Consider the following 21175-nt stretch of genomic DNA (forward strand, 5'->3'; position numbering starts at 1 on the left):
TGGTTTACTGGTGACTTGAGATGTAATGTGTGATGAGAGACAATAGCTGCTGGTTTACTGGTGACTTGAGATGTAATGTGTGATGAGAGACAATAGCTGCTGGTTTACTGGTGACTTGAGATGTAATGTGTGATGAGAGACAATAGCTGCTGGTTTACTGGTGACTTGAGATGTAATGTGTGATGAGAGACACTAGCTGCTGGTTTTTACTGGTGACTTGAGATGTAATGTGTGATGAGAGACAATAGCTGCTGGTTTACTGGTGACTTGAGATGTAATGTGTGATGAGAGACACTAGCTGCTGGTTTACTGGGTGACTTGAGATGTACTGTGTGATGGGAGACACTAGCTGCTGGTTTACTGGTGACTTGAGATGTAATGTTTGATGAGAGACACTAGCTGCTGGGTTTACTGGTGACTTGAGATGTAATGTGTGATGAGAGACACTAGCTGCTGGGTTTACTGGTGACTTGAGATGTAATGTGTGATGAGAGACAATACCTGCTGGTTTACTGGTGACTTGAGATGTAATGTGTGATGAGAGACAATAGCTGCTGGTTTACTGGTGACTTGAGATGTAATGTGTGATGAGAGACAATAGCTGCTGGTTTACTGGTGACTTGAGATGTAATGTGTGATGAGAGACAATAGCTGCTGGTTTACTGGTGACTTGAGATGTAATGTGTGATGAGAGACAATAGCTGCTGGTTTACTGGTGACTTGAGATGTAATGTGTGATGAGAGACACTAGCTGCTGGTTTACTGGTGACTTGAGATGTAATGTGTGATGAGAGACACTAGCTGCTGGTTTAACTGGTGACTTGAGATGTAATGTGTGATGAGAGACACTAGCTGCTGGTTTACTGGTTACTTGAGATGTAATGTGTGATGAGAGACACTAGCTGCTGGTTTACTGGTGACTTGAGATGTAATGTGTGATGAGAGACACTAGCTGCTGGGTTTACTGGGGACTTGAGATGTAATGTGTGATGAGAGACACTAGCTGCTGGGTTTTACTGGTGACTTGAGATGTACTGTGTGATGAGAGACAATAACTGCTGGTTTACTGGTGACTTGAGATGTAATGTGTGATGAGAGACACTAGCTGCTGGTTTACTGGTGACTTGAGATGTAATGTGTGATGAGAGACAATAGCTGCTGGGTTTACTGGGGACTTGAGATGTAATGTGTGATGAGAGACAATAGCTGCTGGTTTACTGGGGACTTGAGATGTAATGTGTGATGAGAGACACTAGCTGCTGGTTTACTGGGGACTTGAGATGTAATGTGTGATGAGAGACACTAGCTGCTGGTTTAACATTAATGGGTAATGTTAATTATGGAGAACCAACACGATAATGGTTGGAATGACAGTAGTCAAATAATTGTCAGATCCTACCCAGGATATCACACCTCACCTGCTGCGGTCAGTGTAAAGTCTACATATATATCAATGAAATCACATAGAACGGTGACACTGGATCTTCTGCGAGAGCTCTCGGTATGTAATGATATTTATCACTTTATTGCATGTTGAAACTATACAAATATGATTCGAACTCAGTTCCTTGAGCAAAAAGACGTCCTGTGTGATACGTCCCGTGAAGATCCTAGAATTTATCTTCAGTAATCCATGCTTGTACTAAGAGGCGATTAACGGGATCGGGTGTCCAGGCTCGCTGACTTGGTTGACACGTCATCCTATCCCAGTTGCGTAGATCGATGCTCATGCTGTTGATCACTGGATTGTCTGGTTCAGACTGGATTATTTACAGATCGCCGCCACATAGGTGGAATATTGTTGAGTGCAGCGTAAAATTAAAGTCACTCACTAACATCGGTGATACATGTACAGGGCCACTACGATCATGGTAAATGCGAGGATATAATACATGTTGAGGGCCAGCTGGAAGATGGCGACAGAGAGCAGGGTCGTCACCAACATGGCGCAGGAGATGATGAAGAGACGTGTGATGTTACTGCCATGCTTCATGATGACCGACATTATCAGTCCATTGAAGGCCTGGGAATAGATACAGTCTTATTAAGTTGTGCATTACAGATACACTGGACATATTTCATACCAACTTCACAGCAAAGGGGTCTAATCATGGTCTTATCATAGCCACCAATAACATTGTATCAGTCTTACCGAGGACACGACTATGGCCCACGTCTTAAATGTGAAACCTTCGAACAAATCTAGACGTCTATCTGTAAGGGAAAAGAACGTGATAATAAATGTATTTTATTCCTGAAAAAAAATGTATGTTTTATTAGCAAATATTCTCGATTGGGTTTCTTTTCGCTGAACCCTTTTTATAAACTATTCAACCTCCTTTCTTAAAATTCTTTGAGTGATGGTGGTGTCGATATTTATTGATAATTATTTTTCAAGTAATTCTCTAACATTGCAACAGCCCTGGAATACAAGCACGAAGCAAGCATCACAAGAAAAAGACACTATCACAGTTTGACAGTTCAAGTTGGCATTAAATCATGCAAATACGTTGTGGTGTCAACAATCTAAATATAACTGTAAATAAATTGTTAATACAATCAGTAGATACCCCCAGTTCTTATTGAATATTATTGTTTAGGTATTTCACCTATTTGTTCCGGAGAATTTAATGGTTGTCTTTCTGTGAGATAACAATACCTCCTCCTTGCCACTCCATGCTTCCTGTACGGCCCACAGTCCACCGTTGAGAACAATACCGAATGTATACAGCAGTGTGTTCTGCACATTCAGGGATGTCTGGAAAGCACATTAAGATAAATATTCATACTGCACATTAGCATAACAATGCATTGTCGTTACATGTTAGCGACATATCAAACTGTAACTTACACAATGTGGAAGACTAAAACCCATAATCAATGTGCCATTCCCAGAGTTTAGTTGCCGCTTTTAGCAATTGATATGATTTAAAACAATATTTATTCATTATTAAATGAACGGATTGGTAAACAGGCTATAAGCCTATAAAAATACCTTTCCGAATACAATGCGATGGGAAACATTTTATATACATTCATCATTACAGACAAGAGAACACACCATTTGAGGAGTAAAAAGACTTAATGAAAAAGACAGTAGTATAATTAATCAATTAGGTAAAAATCTTTGTTAAGATAAAATAGTCATGTACAGATTTTACAATATTTTCGTTGATTTCGTCAGAATATGAGTAACTTCCACATAAAGTACAGATTGAATATTAAAACCATTTATGTAATAGAAACACTTCGATCGAATTGTATTAAAAATTTGGACAGATAAATAGAAAATGAATGGCATCTTCATAATGATGGCCACAAGTGCAAGTAGACGCATTTTTTGAAGAAAAACGGTCAAATTTATGTGCGTTTAAGTCACTACAGCAAAGTCTTAACTTACAATGAATTATTTGATTAAATCTATTACCAGTGTTTCTGAAGACATGATGTACGTTGGATGAGACAGTTCGATCAAAGTGTTTCTTGAACATGGCAACGGAATCTATGTTTCTTATATCATTATCTAACTTGTTCCACTCCATCACACAGGATGGTAAAAAGATTTTGATATGTTTCCGTACGACATAATGGTACTTGAAGCATATTACTAGATCTAGATCCATATGTGGATACAGAGGATATGTTTATTGGAATTAGATCTGATAAATACTTTGGTGTTTTATTATGGAACATTTTATGAAATACATACATTTGGTGATTTTACGACGTTCCCTTTAATGATGAAAAACCAGTTTCATGGTAGATTTTGGAATGACAAACTCCTCTAACTGATCCACATATGGTTCTTAAAGCATCTAAGGAAGTTTTTGAACAATAACCCTTGAGTTTGTGTACAGTTATTCCAAATATAATCACAATAGTCAAAAAGTGGTAAAACAAATGAACTATACAGGGTTTGGAGGGTTTTCCTCTGAAGGCGGTATTTCAGATTTCTTAAACAATTGATCATAGGACTGACTTTTAGAAATAATATCATCTCTATGTATATTCCAGTGGCCATCACTTTGTAAAGTCAGCCCCAGATGTTTATGAGTGTCAACAGACTTTATCGGTATATCATTCATTATAAGATCTGGCATTGATGTTACTGTTTTCTTTCTAGAAAAAAATGATAGATTCAGTTTTATTGGGATTAAAGTTTACTTTCCATGTCTGGGCCATTTAGCTATTATTTCTAAATCATCGTTTAACATATTGGAACAATATCATTGATATAAACACGTGATCTGTGCCCACACTGCCTCTAGTCCTGGAAGTTGTAAGTCAGGCCTGTGCTTACAGTAAATAAAGTCTTTCACATAAATTGCAACCCCACCTCCCCTAGTTTGTCTATCATTACGAAATGGCGGATGAAACCAAGGCATAAGAATGTCATAATTTGAAATACCATCATGCAACCAAGTTTCTGATATACATATAACATCATATTCCTGAAGTTCTGCGTAAACTAAGTCTACTTTATCAGTAAGACTACAAACATTAGTATGTACATTACTTAAATCTGAGTTAACTGGTCCCGGGTTAGGGTGAATATCTCCACAACAGAGTAGTAATAATAGAGCTATCTGAATACCCCTGACCCCAAGTGTACAGACTAACATCACCAAATAATAAGTAGATATGTCTTTTTACCATGTTCAATATCACGGCGGAGGACACCAGAAATGGGCTTCACTCATTGCGTCCTTGTGGGGAGACTCGGGACTTTGGCGTGACGAGCGAACGTCTTAACCACTAGGCTACCCCACCACCCCCGCCCCCGTTCCCAGAGGAATTGTGAAACATTCCGGGTTAACTAATTTATGCTGTAGGGCTGGGACGGGTAACCCGGATACCCGGGACGGGTGGGTAATGAGTTGGACCCGGGTACCCGTCTCAATACCCAGACCCGTTATGATCATGTGACTAATAGATTAAACAATGTAATATGTTATTCTTTCATGATGAAAAGTCTGTATTGTCTTTGAAGATTTAGGCATAATTTACAGACACTTCTTTTGAATATAATACATGGTTAAGATGTTGGAAAACTCGAAATTTTAGCCTCCGAGCTGAAGAATATATTGCCATTTCTTACAAATTTGATGTCAGGAATTAACATAACGGGTGTCCAGGTAGGGTAGGGTAATAGCGGGTGGGGTACCCGGTACCCGGATCCGTCCCAGCCCTACTACGCGGTTTAGTCTCTATTCGCCTACATCTCAATTCGCCTACATCCCATTTCGCATACAAAAACAATGTAGGCTAACTAGGATTAGAAATTGCTCGCTGGTCAGTGCCATTCTAATCAGGTATATCATCCAAATTATCATTACTCATCTTTAAATTACTTTTTAACGACACACATTTTGGAAAAAGTAAGCATAAATGGATAATGAACATTAAGCATATTTTTGCCGAAATTGGACTTGGTTATATCTGGAATTCCCAAAATTTTGACCATTTGAATAAACTAAAAATTACAGTTAAATGTAAACTAGAACATTCATCAAAAGGTATCTTATATAGCTCGTTATCTAACGTTGATCTAAGGTTGAGTAAATATTTGGATATTTTAAATGATAATTGTTCAAAGGCATTGTTACGTTATGAAACAGCAAATCATAACTTACCCATTGAAACAGGCCGCTGGAGCAATATTCAAAAACGTGATAGAATATGTAAACTTTGTAATGGTAACGACATTGGCGATGAATTTCATTATATATTTATTTGTTCTCACTTTATAAATGCAAGAGTTAAATATTTAAAGCCATATTTTAATTCCAAACCAAATTTTCATAAAATGTATACATTATTCAATAACAATAAGGAAGGTATTCTTAGAAAACTCTGTTTATTATGTAATATTATTATAAATGTTTTTAAGAATCGTCGGTAAGAATACTCCATCTTAACATTTTTCTTATCTTTATGCAATCTATTTGCAGATAGAGTTGCAATCTGTCTATGTATATAATGCATTATTCATCTGTATATATGAAATACTCGACTGCACATACATTGTATATGACTATATGAATATATTTAATATTGTAACATATATGTAACCTCATATGCCACTGTCTGCGGCCTGAGTTGAAATAAAGTTCAGTTTGTTCAGTTAAAATAAAATGAAAGGGATTAATGCACAAGCTAAATTGTAAAAGCAATGATAAGATGTAGTTCATTTCTCACTGTAAAATACTCAGTTGTTATAGGGATATGTAGTTGAGTAAAGAAGATTGGTGCATCCACTAAGAAGTTCAAACTACATGAAGCCACACACTGGAAGTGCGTCATAGATAAATGTAAAGGTTAATGCAGTAAAACATGTCTTTTGTCCTAACTACTTCAACTAAAAGAGTCCACTTTTAGATCATAGGGGTGCCACTAGTTTACCATTGCCCAACCAGCAGTCAACAGACCATGAAATGTTGTTTTAAGACTGTAGGCGAATTGGGATGTAGGCGAAATGAGAACATGCCTACTACGCTGCCATGTTGTCGGGGAAGATTCTGGCCAGCCTAACAAGTGAAGAAAAATAAATACCTTTAACACATTTAGCGCCGTGTTGAATATACCATACCAGTGAATGTTACTGTCAGGTGGTACACACGGTTATCGTTATAGTTACCGAAAGATATTAACTTACAAATCTTGAAAGTTTAACCTATATATCTTGAAATTTCAACGTATATATTTTGAAATTTCAAGAATTATAATCTTCGAAATTTCAATTGCAAGTAGAAAAGAAAAACTTTTTTATGGATAACAACTTTGAATAATAATGAACCAGTGTCGACTTTGTCAAGCAAGTCAACTTCAATTATATAGTAGAAAAGTAAAATAACTTAATGGATAAACAATTTCTTTATTTCTTATGATGCGACGTTCTGTATAGCTTTTATATACCGTTGTCAAACCTTGGCTAAATTGTTAATGTATCATCACAGAACTGACTTATATACATCCGCCTCAACACGGATGAATTGTATTAGACAATCATGAGGGAATACATCAAAGGGATTAACAACATGTTGTCAATGGGTGTTACATGTATATAAGTCGGTTCAATGCTGCATTACAATTGGAGGTAAAGACGCCAAACGTGTTGAGGAGAAATAAAAAGGACCATAGTTTTTAATTGCAAGAACATTGAAATGCTTTCAAAACAGTTCAATTGCAAGAACATTGAGATACTTTGTTTCAATTAGCGCAATCATTCCCTAGAATAGATCGGTGATAGATGATATTTTACGATGTGATTTTCAAGCGTATTTGCACGTAGAAATTTGGTCATCACCTTACCTGATAGTGTCTCTTTAATATGTATTCCGTGTAGACGCCTGCTAAGCCTGATATACAACAGTAAATGAACATCATGATCAGACCTGCCACGGTCAGGTGCATCTCTCCGGACCACGTCGACCCACTGGCCTGCATACCTCCATAGCTGGGCAAACAGAGCGTGGGGGAGATAATCACAATACATTACACTTACATTTGTATAGCTGGACAGCTTAAAGTGAAATTATACGATAGCTATTAGAAAGAATTCCATAATTATTCCTGTCAACTATTCTCATTTTCACCCAGTCAAATATATACGTTAAGGCTACGAAATCCTAGGTCTTACAATTCGAATTTAAATCCTTTCAGATCTTACTTGAATGTACCTCCTTTAATATGTCTACTATAGGACAGCAGGGCATCACAATACTGTAGGTAAAAGCTGCAGTATGTTCGCCATTTTTTCTTCAATCTCTGAGATAATGATTTAAATACATGTATGTTTTTGTGTATAGAAGTAAAAACTGGTATATGTAAACATAGTCTGCACTCGTGATATTAGTTCATGCATCCACAGAAACAAAGCATTTTGTCAACTCTTAAATATATCTACGACGGTGGTAGCTCTAATATTAACATTAAATACTGTTCTCCCCACCCCAAAGTATGTGACGCAAAAGCTTGCATTAAAGAATATATTTAAACCGCCGGGGTCTTAGCACTACAAAAAAGTATATATAGTGCTAGGACACAGCAGGGATAATATAGGCCAATTCTATTGTTTGTTGGGTTTTTTTGCGTTAGAATCCCCTGTGCTTCCAGGTAACCATGTCTACCTACCTGTCCAGTATGCCAGACATGCTGAGAACACCAAGAGACATCCACTGCACAACGGTCAGCGGGCTGCAGCAACAACCAACCTTTCAACAGATGTCTCTCTGATCAGTGCTTTATGTAATGAGACAATTTCTACCCCGTTCTGCATACCTTTAGAACGTATGTCAGTTTTTTGCTGAAGTGGACATTTAGTACAATGCACTAATACTAATATTGAATTATAAAAAGGTGTATGAATGACGTGTTTAAGTATGTTTCAAATACGTGTTACCTGTCTCAAGGATGCAACTCAAAACAGTGCGCTTTAAGTGCGAAATCGGATCAATCTGCCGCGCTCGTAAAACAGACAGAAACAACAAACTGATACTATCTCATAGCTACAGGCATCGTCTGTACAACTTACGTCATTACAGTAGGGTTTTTGGAACACTTTGCGGACTGATCATTGCATGAAGTTAAATGCTGTGTGTATGCTGCCGTTCGAACTCTTGAGGCACTTCACACCGTTTCCTAACAAAAAACATCTAATGACAAGAATACAACACCAAATAAAAACCGGTATCAAGTAAGAACAACTGAAACAAGCAAAAGTCAATTTGAAGAAAATGGAAATACAAGACAGCGTAAGTATTTCTTAAAACTGATGATTCCCTTAAGGCACAATTAAGGTCTGAACACAAAGAGATAAGAATGGGCGATGAAAAATATATTTCTCAAACAGAAGGGATACTCTTCAAAAATAATTAAAAGCTATTTTACAGGCAACTCAAATCAAAGGGTGATGACGATCATGATATACGACCTCCCATGGATGCAAATGAAAGGTTCTGGAAACAGCTGTGGTCTGTACTCGGCAACTGTAAGCCTGAGGCACCATGGGTCCGTGATTCCGATCATGCAATGCATGAGAAAATATATGTTTTATCACACCAGATCACCTCGAAAGTGTTCAGCCTCTAATACTGCAGCAAGGCCTGATGGCATCCGAAACTGGTGTTGGAAACTGCTCCCATGTGTCAAAACACCATTACTTCCCTGTTTCAGTTCTGTTGTGAACGCAGGGGATGTTCCTCCATGGTACTGCAAAAGTACTACAAGGTGTTTGACAAACTTCCTGTCGTCAGACTGATCTTCCAACGATATAATTTATAAAGAGCAGAAGGTAAAGAGGAAATGATGGTGGGGTGAAAGGTTCAACTTACGAATAAATATATTTTGGAAGATTCTACCACCGTAACCTCTCCAGTACAAGAACGCATACGACTCTGTCCCTTCATTAATGGATTCTGAAGTTTCTTCATTGTATTGACCTCCCTGAGCGATTACTTCATTTACAGGGGTCTTCAGTGAGTTTCTGGTCGACTCAACTTGTGCAGACTTCAGAGTCTATTCCAATCAGAAGGCGAACATTCCAGCGGGACTTTGCCTTCTTTCTTTGTTCGTTTGTTTGTTTCAAATCCTTTTCTTTCTGCTCAGTAAAGAGGACTGTTACCATCCCGGACCTCCTCAGCACGTATCCCCAACATCGCTTACACATCTGCTTTAAATGGATGACATTGAGGTCCTTGCCAAAGGAGACGCATATTTGAAAGAACATGTTCTATACATGTCTAGTCCCTTTCCAATGATATTGGCATGACATTTGGACTCGACAAATGCAGTTCTCTTCATTTGAAACGTGTATTGGAGAGCAAGTTCGAGACAAGCTCCAGAATGCCCACGTTCACAGCAAACAAAGAAATGTGGATCTCAGAGCTAAATCGGAGCAGGGTCAAAGCCACAAATAGTTTTGCTGTGCCAGTTCTTTCTTATTCTTTACGAATAGTTGTTTGGACAAACCATGACATCTTGAGTCCTGGCCGCCTGAGTAGAAGGATCATGTCTGACAACAGAGCCCACCAACCCTCAATTCGGGCGGGCGGTATTGATAAACATCGGGGCTCTTCGTGACAGAATTTCATTTGTGTTCTTTTCTTATTTTTCGGATAAATCTCAGGTGATGCATGTCATGATTGTTGAAGAAAACAAAGAATTCCACAGCAATTTTAAGCGCGCCAATGTTGGACAGAATATCAAAGTTTATATTGATTTTGTTAATGGTGCTGTACAGCTGGACGGTACAGTGATTGGAGTAAAGCACGCGAAGTCATCCACCAAGTCAGCCCATAGTCAGTCATTCAAGGACATGCTTTATTGGTAACCACTGGTGACCATGAACAGCAATCTAACCGACTCGTTCGCCTGGATGAAGTAGGCTGGTCTTAAAATCGAACAGTGGGCTTTCTTTTTATTGCCCAGGACCAGTCACAAGTTTCGATCTTCTAATGACTGTTCATCCCCTTGACAGTCCTTCCGTGGGCACATACAGCATATTGGAAACGACATGATGCCAAAGTTCGCTGGTTCTATTACCACCTTCGCTATGCTTGTGACTTTGACCCCGAGGTCCATCCACATATTACGACCCTGAACATGTCCGTGGCGTCCTAGAACCTTTTTGGAATAAGTCCATATATAGCCTAAGAAAAAATCCTGCGAAGAAACCTGACCTTGTCCTTTCAAAAAAGCCAATAGAATGAATAGAATGTTATTGAATTATATTTTTCTGACAACACTGTGATTGGAAAGATTCAGGAAAAGCATAATGAATATGTTGACCTCTCCTATATAAATGTCTCACTTGAATCCCAAGTACACTGTCGTCAAGTACACCGTTGTTCTCGATGCCCTGGGTTTGGTTACCACCTGATTTCTTGGTGCAGATCAGGAGTGTGTCCCTGTTCCCCACTGGGAGCACAGCACTTCTGACACTCAGTATAATGTAGAAGGCTGCGGTGTTGGAGAGTCTCCACATCCTCTGGTATGTTCTTGATGGGTTCGAATAGGGAGCGCTTCCTGAACTTCCTGAAGAAAGTCCCATTCGCTCTCTGGGCTGCGAGGGCCCTGAGCTGATGATGAGCCTAACCAGCCTGTGCCAGGATCACCCGAACCCTCTTTGCTTCATTTGTATATGTATTTTAATCTGCAAAGGAATAAAAGTGAAGAAAGAAGGAAGAATTCATACAATGCGCCATTTTGCATGTAACGAAGCATGCTCAAAACGTCAATTTTGTTACTTTAAAGGTTCAGACAGAATTTAAGTTTACATGTGAGAATGACAAACTGAAGTTTGTCACCAGACCATACTATCTAATGCCTGTACCTATGAACAAGATCCTAGAGATAAGATGGAACTGTTCCATTTACATAAATACTGATACTACTACTGGAACAAAATCTCACCAGATCAATCTTGAAATCTCATATCGGATGACAATTTGTAATCGCATAATTTGTAATCAAAATATTCCATGTGTTAAGTTATGGGAATAAGGAAGGAATAATAATATAATATTGAATCCTAGATTCTAACATTAAAACAACGATTATGACCCAAGACTATTTGACTAACCGTTGAATGACGACCCTGTACAGAACTGCAGTTGTGGCCACTTTCATGTTGCCCAAGATCTATGAAACGTACGAAAACTCAAAGCCAGAGAATACTCGATATCGATTATCCCACGAAACAGGTTCAAAAAAGCGTAATAGTCAAAACAGCGGGGAAACGTACATAAACGGATTATTGCAAAACTGTGATATCACCAAAAGGGTAAACATGTCCTGCACTACACGTAAACTGTCGGGCAAACGGAAGTATACATTTGAACATTTGAAAATTTCAAACGTTTTCAAAACGATGAACTACTGAAAACCGTCGCCAAAATATTGCGAACATTAGGTCCACATCTCAAATATAATACCCGCATCAAATGCGAGTACCACATAATATCCATTTCTTCTTTATTTCGTTTCAGCACACCACCAAACATGGGTGATTACTTTTTTGCCCTTCAGTTTATTTTTCATCTCTCCTTGAAATTCGACTATCATCAGAGGAAGACTTTGATGTTGACACACTAAATAGCTGTTACAGTGGGTGAATATGTCTGGGTTAACGCTGATTTTAACAATATTTCAGTTATATCACGTCAAATTCTTTCGTACAGATAAAGACATGAAGGTTTTAGACGTCACCCCCTGGTGTCAATGGTAAGCAGTGTGGTGCAGACAAACCAAGGCGAATCTGGGATTTGAACCATAAATCAGTTTTCTTGCACGTCTAAAGCCACTGTGCCATCTTGCCGACAGAGAAATACAAGTAAGGTGAATGCCTGGATTCAACAAAGATCCCAGGGTTGTCAGTCGGCATTACCTGGTAGGTGGTGGGGTCCATATGCACCTGCATGTAAACACTGAGGTTATTGTTGATGCAGTACAACACAGCAGGAACCAAGAACGGCAGGCAGTTGGCCAGTGATGGTACGGTGATATCACCTCGTCGCAGTTCCGGGAACAACATTGCCACAGACAAGACAATCTACAACACATACAACACATCAACGTAATAACAATCTGTCCATAAACATACATGGTCTGCTAAAGGAAGGGATTTCTAATGCAAATTGATAAAATAGGCTATACAACCACAAAACAAACCTTTACGACTTCTGTAGACAGAACAACTGACGACGACCTGAACGGCAGATTCCCCTCCACCAGACACAGGTGTGCCAGGATGGTGTACGAGCTGTAGATGAACACTCTGGAAACATACATGAATACAATACAGACTATATACAGAATATTCTTTGCTATTCAAGTCCTCCTTTTCGACATCGATGTACAAAGGTATCCGAGCTTTAAAACACTTTTCAAAATATCCGAGCTTTAAAATACTTTGTCAAAATATTAAAAATTAAGAATATAATAATATAAGGGCATATGGACGAAATCTTGATGCCGCTTTGTTAAATTATTGAAATATTTGCAGTAGCAATAATACAAGAACACGACATTAAGAGAACATTTTGCGATGTTGCAATGTCGTACATCTATTGGATAAGACTTGTTGTTAATGTTAATAATGTTAATGTTAATAAATAATGTTCTAAACTAAATGTTAGAAAATTACAACAAATTCATTTTGTACAGTTGCGGTTATTCTCATGATAGCTTTAATGTTGAGGGTTCTTTGTGAAAAAGCAATATATATATATATATATAGATAGATATAGATATATATATATATATATATATGAAGTCAATAGAGATGTTTATTTGGTGATTGTTTCGTGCAGTGTGTGCCATTCAGTTCGTTAGCAGGAACTGAACACGTTAATCATGAGATACAGAACAGGTGAAGGTGACATTAAATCAACCAAGAAGAGAAGTAGAAGGATGAGGGACCGACAGATGGTATCCGTTTTTTTCCCATTACGACAGAAAAGTGTTCATTGTCAGATTGGGTTTTTAACGAATTAATATATTTGGACATGTGGTCGGGGTCAGGTCAGGCTCGAACCCTTTAAACAGATAACCCTAACACGAGTGGTTTTCCAACTGACCGGGGCGAATCGCTGACACTTCGTTTCTCCAAACTGGGACGAGCCTATCCTATCTTTCGTAGCAGTTCTAGTTTGAAAGATGGATTCAGGCAAAGTAAACAAATGTAAGTATAGAAGTTGGTGTTTTATTTTTGGATGAATGTTTGCTGGTGCATGAATGTGATGTTGACAGTAGGGAGTACCGGCCGTCCGACCCCTCACATAGCGTGAGTGAGTGAGTGAGTTTAGTTTTACGCCGCACTCAGCAATATTCCAGCTATATGGCGGCGGTCTGTAAATAATCGAGTCTGGACCAGACAAGCCAGTGATCAACAGCATGAGCATCGATCTGCGCAATTGGGAACCGACGACATGTGTCAACCAAGTCACCGAGCCTGACCACCCGATCACGTTAGTCGCCTCTTACGACAAGCATGGGTTACTGAAGATCAATATTCTAACCCGGATCTTCACGGGTCCCTTACATAGCGACCCTCTCCGGACTAAGTAGAGTCTTGGCTTACAATTCTCATGACAATGTGGGGCGCAGTTACAACAATATCATGTCCGTGACTACATATATATAGACCCTTTACATACCTTATTAATTAGGGCGGTGGGGTAGCCTAATGGTTAAAGCGTTGGCTCGTCACGCCGAAGACCCGGGTTCGAATCCCCACATGGGTACAATGTGTGAAGCCCATTTCTGGTGTCCCCCGCCGTGATGTTGCTGGAATATTGCTAAAAGCGGCGTTAAACCAAACTCACTCACTCACTCAGCCTTATTTATTAACACAGCAGTCATCTGATTTCCCCAATTTCAAATGTCTTTTAAGCCTTCATAAATATTGATTGATTTTGACCAAACCTGGTCTTGAGGTCAAACACGTCTATAGCTCCGTGATACCAAGATGCATAAGTATTCTCATTAAATATGACACCGTAATATGATCGGTCGAATCTGTAAACGACTCCTATAAACCTCCTATAACTACAAACTTTTGTATTTAATATCTATGTATTAATATCTTTGAGTATAGTAAACTATTTGAATAGTATTTTAAAATGAGAAAATGTCAGTGTATAAATTAAGCGGCGGATCATTTAGCACAGTATATAAACCTCATATGTATGTTTCAGTTATGCAGAAGTGCGCCATGGTGACCTTCACACTTCTTTTGATCTATAATGTATGTCAGAAACACGGCTGTGTAATAATAACTAATATTCTTAAACAGGGTAGGAATAATTAACATATAAAGTGTGTTTGCGCGATGGCACAGATCAAAGTCATCCCGTTATTAACCAACCCGATTTCATTAGTTTCAGCAAGGAAATCATTAAGATTCGACCAGAAGTAAATCACTTGTCTCAATACGGAACAGTACGAGGTGATACTGTTATATACTCACAAGGAAGATCGATTGAACCGTGGGTAGTGCGACGTCGTGTTGCAAGCGATAGTGTTTTTATTCTCAACAAATCGCACTGCAGCTTTGTTTTAAAAACAAAACCTAAATATTTAACACTGCAAGTTGATTATATATTACAAATACTAACAGTTTCAAATATCATATTACAATTTTAATTCACTACTCTTAAATAACAAAGAGCGTGTTGTCACATTTAACGTCAAACGTACAACACGCCAAACGCTATGAAATGCGGAAATGGCTTTCAGTCTGATTCCAAAACAAGTAAGTTATTCAGTTATAAATCTAAAGTTCGATCGTAACTGTTTCTTTTAGAAGTTTTTTTTTGTTTTCAGATAGTTATTTAATTTGGGAATTATTTTTTTTATATTACACGAATAGATGTCGCAACAAAATATGGTTTAGTATTTTGTTGGCTTGTGAAGTACCAAACCAAACCAGATATTTTGATATTTTGATTTCTTTGTTTAGGTATTTATTAATCCAGATCTCAAGCTCACTAAGTTCGATCGTAACTTAGCTTTGGAAGTTATGTCCTTTGTCTGAGCTAACTGGCGATTAACATCAGCTATCAATTATGTAACACAATCGGAATGAATTTGGGTGGATATTTGTCGAATATTTGAGGTATCCGGCTCTGCAGCACCAGTATTAGAGCATGGTGTAGACAGGCAAATGTTGATTCCTGCAGCAATATAATAGTGTTTAAAACAGCATTCAACGCAAGTCACTCAAACCAACCTACAGTAAATGTTACACGGCTCAGATACTCACTCAGTTACCAGCAAAATCCCCCACAGCAGGCTCTTTATCACATGTTTGCCACCACACACGGTAGATTCGAATCCCAATTCTGCTCCCTCCGACTCCTCAAATATTAAATAAAATCGTCAAATGTAAAATGCTTAATATGTAAAACTACAATGACATGTGGAATTGTGGAATTTAAACATTTTTACAATCATAAGTTGTGTAGAACAAATTGAAACGTAATTACTAAATATATTTTACCAGATTGTACTGTGCCATGATGTTGCGATGGAGGCCCCCGTGTGCTACACTGATTCAACAATATCTACCATTCGCTGCGTCGGCAAGGTAAGTAACAGATGTATGTATAAATCAATAGATCTCTCTTTCATTCCACTACATTTTGACACCATAGCATTAAACCAGGAATGTAATTATTCGCCAGGTGTTAATATTATAAGTTAACACATCGTGTCTCGGGAAAAACGGGGTTTTATCAGTCCCTCGTAAGGTTACAACCTTACTCGGGACTGATAAAACCCTGTATTTATCCACTTCACACATTCCTCAGTCCATAACGCCCATTTATCTAGCCGAATGTTTTGCTTCAATTTCATTCTCAGTTGTTACCAAAGGCTTGGCGATGCACGCTTTTTCACTTCGCGTGGTCACCGAGGCGTGGCGGGATAATATGACTTTTGTACTCCCTGCTCGCGGATCGTGACGGGTGTACATGGTATTTTATCAGAGTCACGTGAACCAATCAAAACTCGACATTCTTACATGAGGCTGGATAAATGGTGTTGTATCGTCACGTGGGCATTGTTTCACTGATCCGTACGTGCACCACATCTGGCCCCCCAGACCAGTGTAGTAGCCTACAGCACCTAGGACGCCACTCACCAACCCTCATCCAGTGCATACATCCATACCTTGGCCTAACTCAAACTCCACAAAAGTGTAGACACCATGTAGCCACCACCACACCCCACAACAGTGCAGACACCATGTAACGACTATCACACAGTGTAGACACCAACAACAGTGTAGACACCATGTAACGACAACAGACACCATGTAACGACCACCACAACAGTGTAGACACCATGTAACGACCACCACACCCAACAACAGTGTAGACACCATGTAACGACTATCACACCCAACAACAGTGTAGACACCATGTAACGACTATCACACCCAACAACAGTGTAGACACCATGTAACGACCACCACACAACAGTGTAGACACCAACAACGTACTACACCACCATGTAACGACCATCACACCCAACAACAGTGTAGACACCATGTAACGACCACCACACCCAACAACAGTGTAGACACCATGTAACGACCACCACACCCCACAACAGTGTAGACACCATGTAACGACCACCACACCCAACAACAGTGTAGACACCATGTAACGACCACCACACCCCACAACAGTGTAGACACCCATGTAACGACCACCACACCCCACAACAGTGTAGACACCATGTAACGACCACCACGCCCAACAACAATGTAGACACCATGTAGCGACCACCACACCCAACTGTAGTGCAGACACCATGTAACGACCATAATACCCCATGTCATTGAAAAGCAATGTTTGAAAGACCAACACTTGCTTTTCCTATCCTCTTAGCACACCGACCACGTATCTTTTGTGTTGTACATGAATGTATATACATATAAAACAATACCCATGATACTGTGCTGGGAGTATGTACACCTTGATCAATATACAGATGTGTAAACAGGTGCCCTGTAAACAACTCAATACCTAAGAAGCAAATCGCCATCGAGACCAATCGCCCAGACAAAGGTAAAATACCTGTTACTTTCTATTTGCTTTTTATTTTATATGATATTTTTACATACTTTTTCAAATTGTCCAAATTCAAAATGGCATTGACATGTGGAAATGTTTTACAGTTCAGTAATTCATAGATATATACGCAGATCATTTCGCTGGTCCTTGAACCCATCCAGCTGTTGACGCGCATATGACACGAGTTACACATATTCACATACTCCGAAAATATGAAAAACTATGATGGATTCGAAATAATACCCATATGTTTCATTTACAAACATGCAGCCACTTTGCCAATAGTACTGTAGGTATTTTTTATCAAATAATTTAAACATATTTATATTCACCGAGTCCGGACAGGTAAGCAAAGAAATATGTCTTACGTGATTATCTCCACATCCAAAAGAAATCTGTGCGAGAGTAGAGTGAATTGTACGATTTAGAATATATCATTAGCATGTGTTTAAGAATACCTATCAAAGGGTGGTGACGCCAGGCATTCGCGAAAATATAAGCGTATCCTTCTTGAATTTGGTTGATAATGAGTCTTCAGTCAAAAGTATAATGTATTCTTGTCCCATACATGAATCGCTACTTATTACTTTTTGACAGTTACCACAAGCTTATTAGCAAACCTCAGTTTCATTCCAGAGAAATGTCTCAATTCCCAATGTTCAACAATAGATATCATTGTCGATAATGTTTGAGAAACTTTGAATACTCCTCTTAACTGCATTGTTCTCAGTTGTTTTTACTCTTTCATGGGGATACTTTACAAAGCTCGCATTTATTAAAAAAGGTCATAAAGAAACTTAATTCATTTTCACAACGTTACCTTCTTCATAGGCTTAGTTGGACTGACATGACTGATTTCGATTGTTCCGTTGCTCATTGGTAACTCCTTAAATCCACATACATTCTTTACCAACCTTGATATAATGCTATATATCTAGTTTACAAGTTCAAATTATAATAACATATTTCAAGATCTTACTTTGATCTGGTATTAGAATTGTACAGGTCGACATGGCTCCTTTCTGGATCTGATCCAGATGCTGTTTTCTGAGTCGTATATATTTTCTTCCAGGATTCAGCACAAGTACAGGCCCATTGCCACCATGAGAAAAGGACATAGAATATGTTTTTAATAAGTATAACGACAATCATCGTCGTGTTCAGCTTCTACAAGGATGCTCAGATGCCGCTGTCATCCTCGGAGATACTGACAGTTGGAATTACTAACGTATCTCCAGTTCATACGCGGCACAGAAACGCTGCAAGAACATCAACATTTGGCAAACAAGAGAAGATAATTCAACTTTTTGATGTCAAAATTACTGAAAAGGAGAGACATGTATTTGAGATCCTACTTAAAACTTTTATCGAAGCCGTACCTGCTAACGTTACGTATTTTTTGTATGCGGGTTCCTTGCTTGGCTCTTATCGTCATCACGGCATGATTCCTTGGGACGATGACCTCGACCTTGTGGTGCGAGCAGACGACAAACCAACTTTATTCACCTCACTATCCACGCTAGCACCAGAATTTATAATCAACCCACATGGTGCTCGCAGATGGAAATTTTACAGTTATACATCCCAACCTGTTCCCAATCGCTCGTGGAAGTGGCCCTCACTAGACATTAGCTTCTTCACGGATAACGGGACCCACATTCTGGATGTAGATGCCGCCATGTTTTCAAAATTTGTTTATAAACGGACTGACGTGTTTCCTCTGTGCAGGCGTCCTTTCATGGGCCTCCTTCTGCTAACACCGACACACACAGACAAGATCATACTTCAGCATTATAGCCTCAGCATCTGTCAGAACACACCAACTGATCACAGACTGGGAACAGGGATTCCCATGGACAAACGTGCGATCATACGCTGCGACAAACTGAAGGCCATCTATCCGTTTGTTCGACGAGAATACAGCTCCGATGGTACCAAGGAGATACTTGAGAGGAATAACACGCGCATTGGAGAGTATTTCATCTCAGGCAGGGATTAATAATTTGCGTTCAGTTGTGAATATGTTTAAAGTCTCATAGACATTAATGGATATTATGTCCGTTGTCCTGTAGCCATGTGAGGGAAGCTGGTGTCTTTAAACCTTGTTCCAGACAGTACGGTAGGGAGTAACACCAGAGAATAAGCAGTCTCTGCTATGATACGAACCTGTTCCATTCGGCACAAGGCGAAATGTGCCACATGCATGTATTGCGGTGAATAACAGTTTAGCCGTAGTTTAATTGAAATAGGTAAGAAAGTCACTCCAACGACCTTCACAACTGTCTTTGACTGATGTGCAAGATTCTAAACACAAACAAACCCCGTATTGAAATATGTGGGGTGTTTTACAATCAAGTTCAACTGTGACTTCTTTACATTATGTTATATTTGGGATTACACTTTCTCAGTAAAGTACAAATTCTAGTACTATGACTTCTTTGATGGGCATTTGAGAAGCTGAGTTAATGAAGAATGATGACAATTTTTATGGATATACAACTTCTTTTCTTCTGTGAAGGGTGACGTTTCGACATAGATTCTAATGTAGTCAAGCAAGTGATTAGAATTATAATCATTAGAATCTATGTCGAAACGTCGCCCTTCACAGAAGTAAAAGAAGTTGTATATCCATAAAAATTATCATCATTCTTCAAGTTCAACTAGTTTTATTTTGGGGGATCTGAAATATCATACTATCATACTTGGACTAACTGGAGCTAAAACGTGGTATATGTGGGAGTTAACAAATAATGTGCCGTAGTTATTGATTTCACCTAACCCGTTATCTGGTGTGGTGGTAAACTGTACCTGAATGTTCAATGGCTTATGTGTGAATACACGCCAGCGAAGGCGAAGACCCTACCTCCAGTTGCATCTTACTCCACTGTGAGCTTTTAGACTACATTCATGAAATGTCAATTTGAATATGAGCCCACGCTCACGTTCCGCGGTAGCGTGTTAGTTGACAGCGAGGTATACCAATAATATAAGGACATATGGTCAACATTTCAACATGATAATAAGCAGCATTCGCCCAACAACAGCTTGAACGAATATCATGTCTGTTTGATTAACTGTATCCCAGGCCGAAGAAAACGGCGTCATAACCCTTTTTATGTTTTTTTCGAAAACGAGTCAAACTTTCAAACATTTTATCAAATAATATGACATTAAATGCAAGCCCTGAATAATTGTTTAACTTGTTGCGATGATACAACTCTTTTCATCAACATTTTCTCATAAGGTGAACTATCGCCGCACATTCATTTCGTTCTCAAGGGTCTAGCGATAAATACAAGGGAATTACTACCTGATATATCCACCTGGCACAGACACTCGTTGATTTGTGTTTGTATTAGTGACAACATATCTGACATGTAATAAGTTTTTAAAAATGCAAACTAAATATTTGGGATCCGTTCATTTCCAAATAACACTCGTAAAGGTCCGGGTTAGAATATTGATCTTAAGAGGCGACTAACGGGATCGGGTGGTCAATTTCGCTGACTTGGTTGACACATGTCATCGGTTCCAAATTGCGCAGATCAGTGTTCATGCTGCTGATCACTGGATTGTCTGGACCAGACTCGATTATT

At 38.9% G+C, this 21175-nt stretch overlaps 1 protein-coding gene across 1 annotated transcript; it reads right to left on the reverse strand.

Moving 5' to 3' along the window:
- Window positions 1-1764: 1764 nt before the first annotated feature.
- On the reverse strand, window positions 1765-19259 carry LOC124253340 (probable UDP-sugar transporter protein SLC35A4). Its single transcript, XM_046687092.1, is given in 10 exon segments — window positions 1765-2023; window positions 2153-2214; window positions 2660-2714; window positions 2717-2758; window positions 7312-7456; window positions 8134-8196; window positions 11582-11640; window positions 12386-12550; window positions 12670-12775; window positions 19237-19259. Coding segments are annotated over 10 exon segments (912 nt in total). The 3' UTR covers window positions 1765-1831.
- Between the last annotated feature and the right edge of the window lie 1916 nt (window positions 19260-21175).

This window comes from Haliotis rubra, unplaced genomic scaffold (genome assembly GCF_003918875.1).
Source record: "Haliotis rubra isolate DU_JTF1 unplaced genomic scaffold, ASM391887v1 Scf54, whole genome shotgun sequence".
Lineage (NCBI taxonomy): Eukaryota > Metazoa > Mollusca > Gastropoda > Lepetellida > Haliotidae > Haliotis > Haliotis rubra.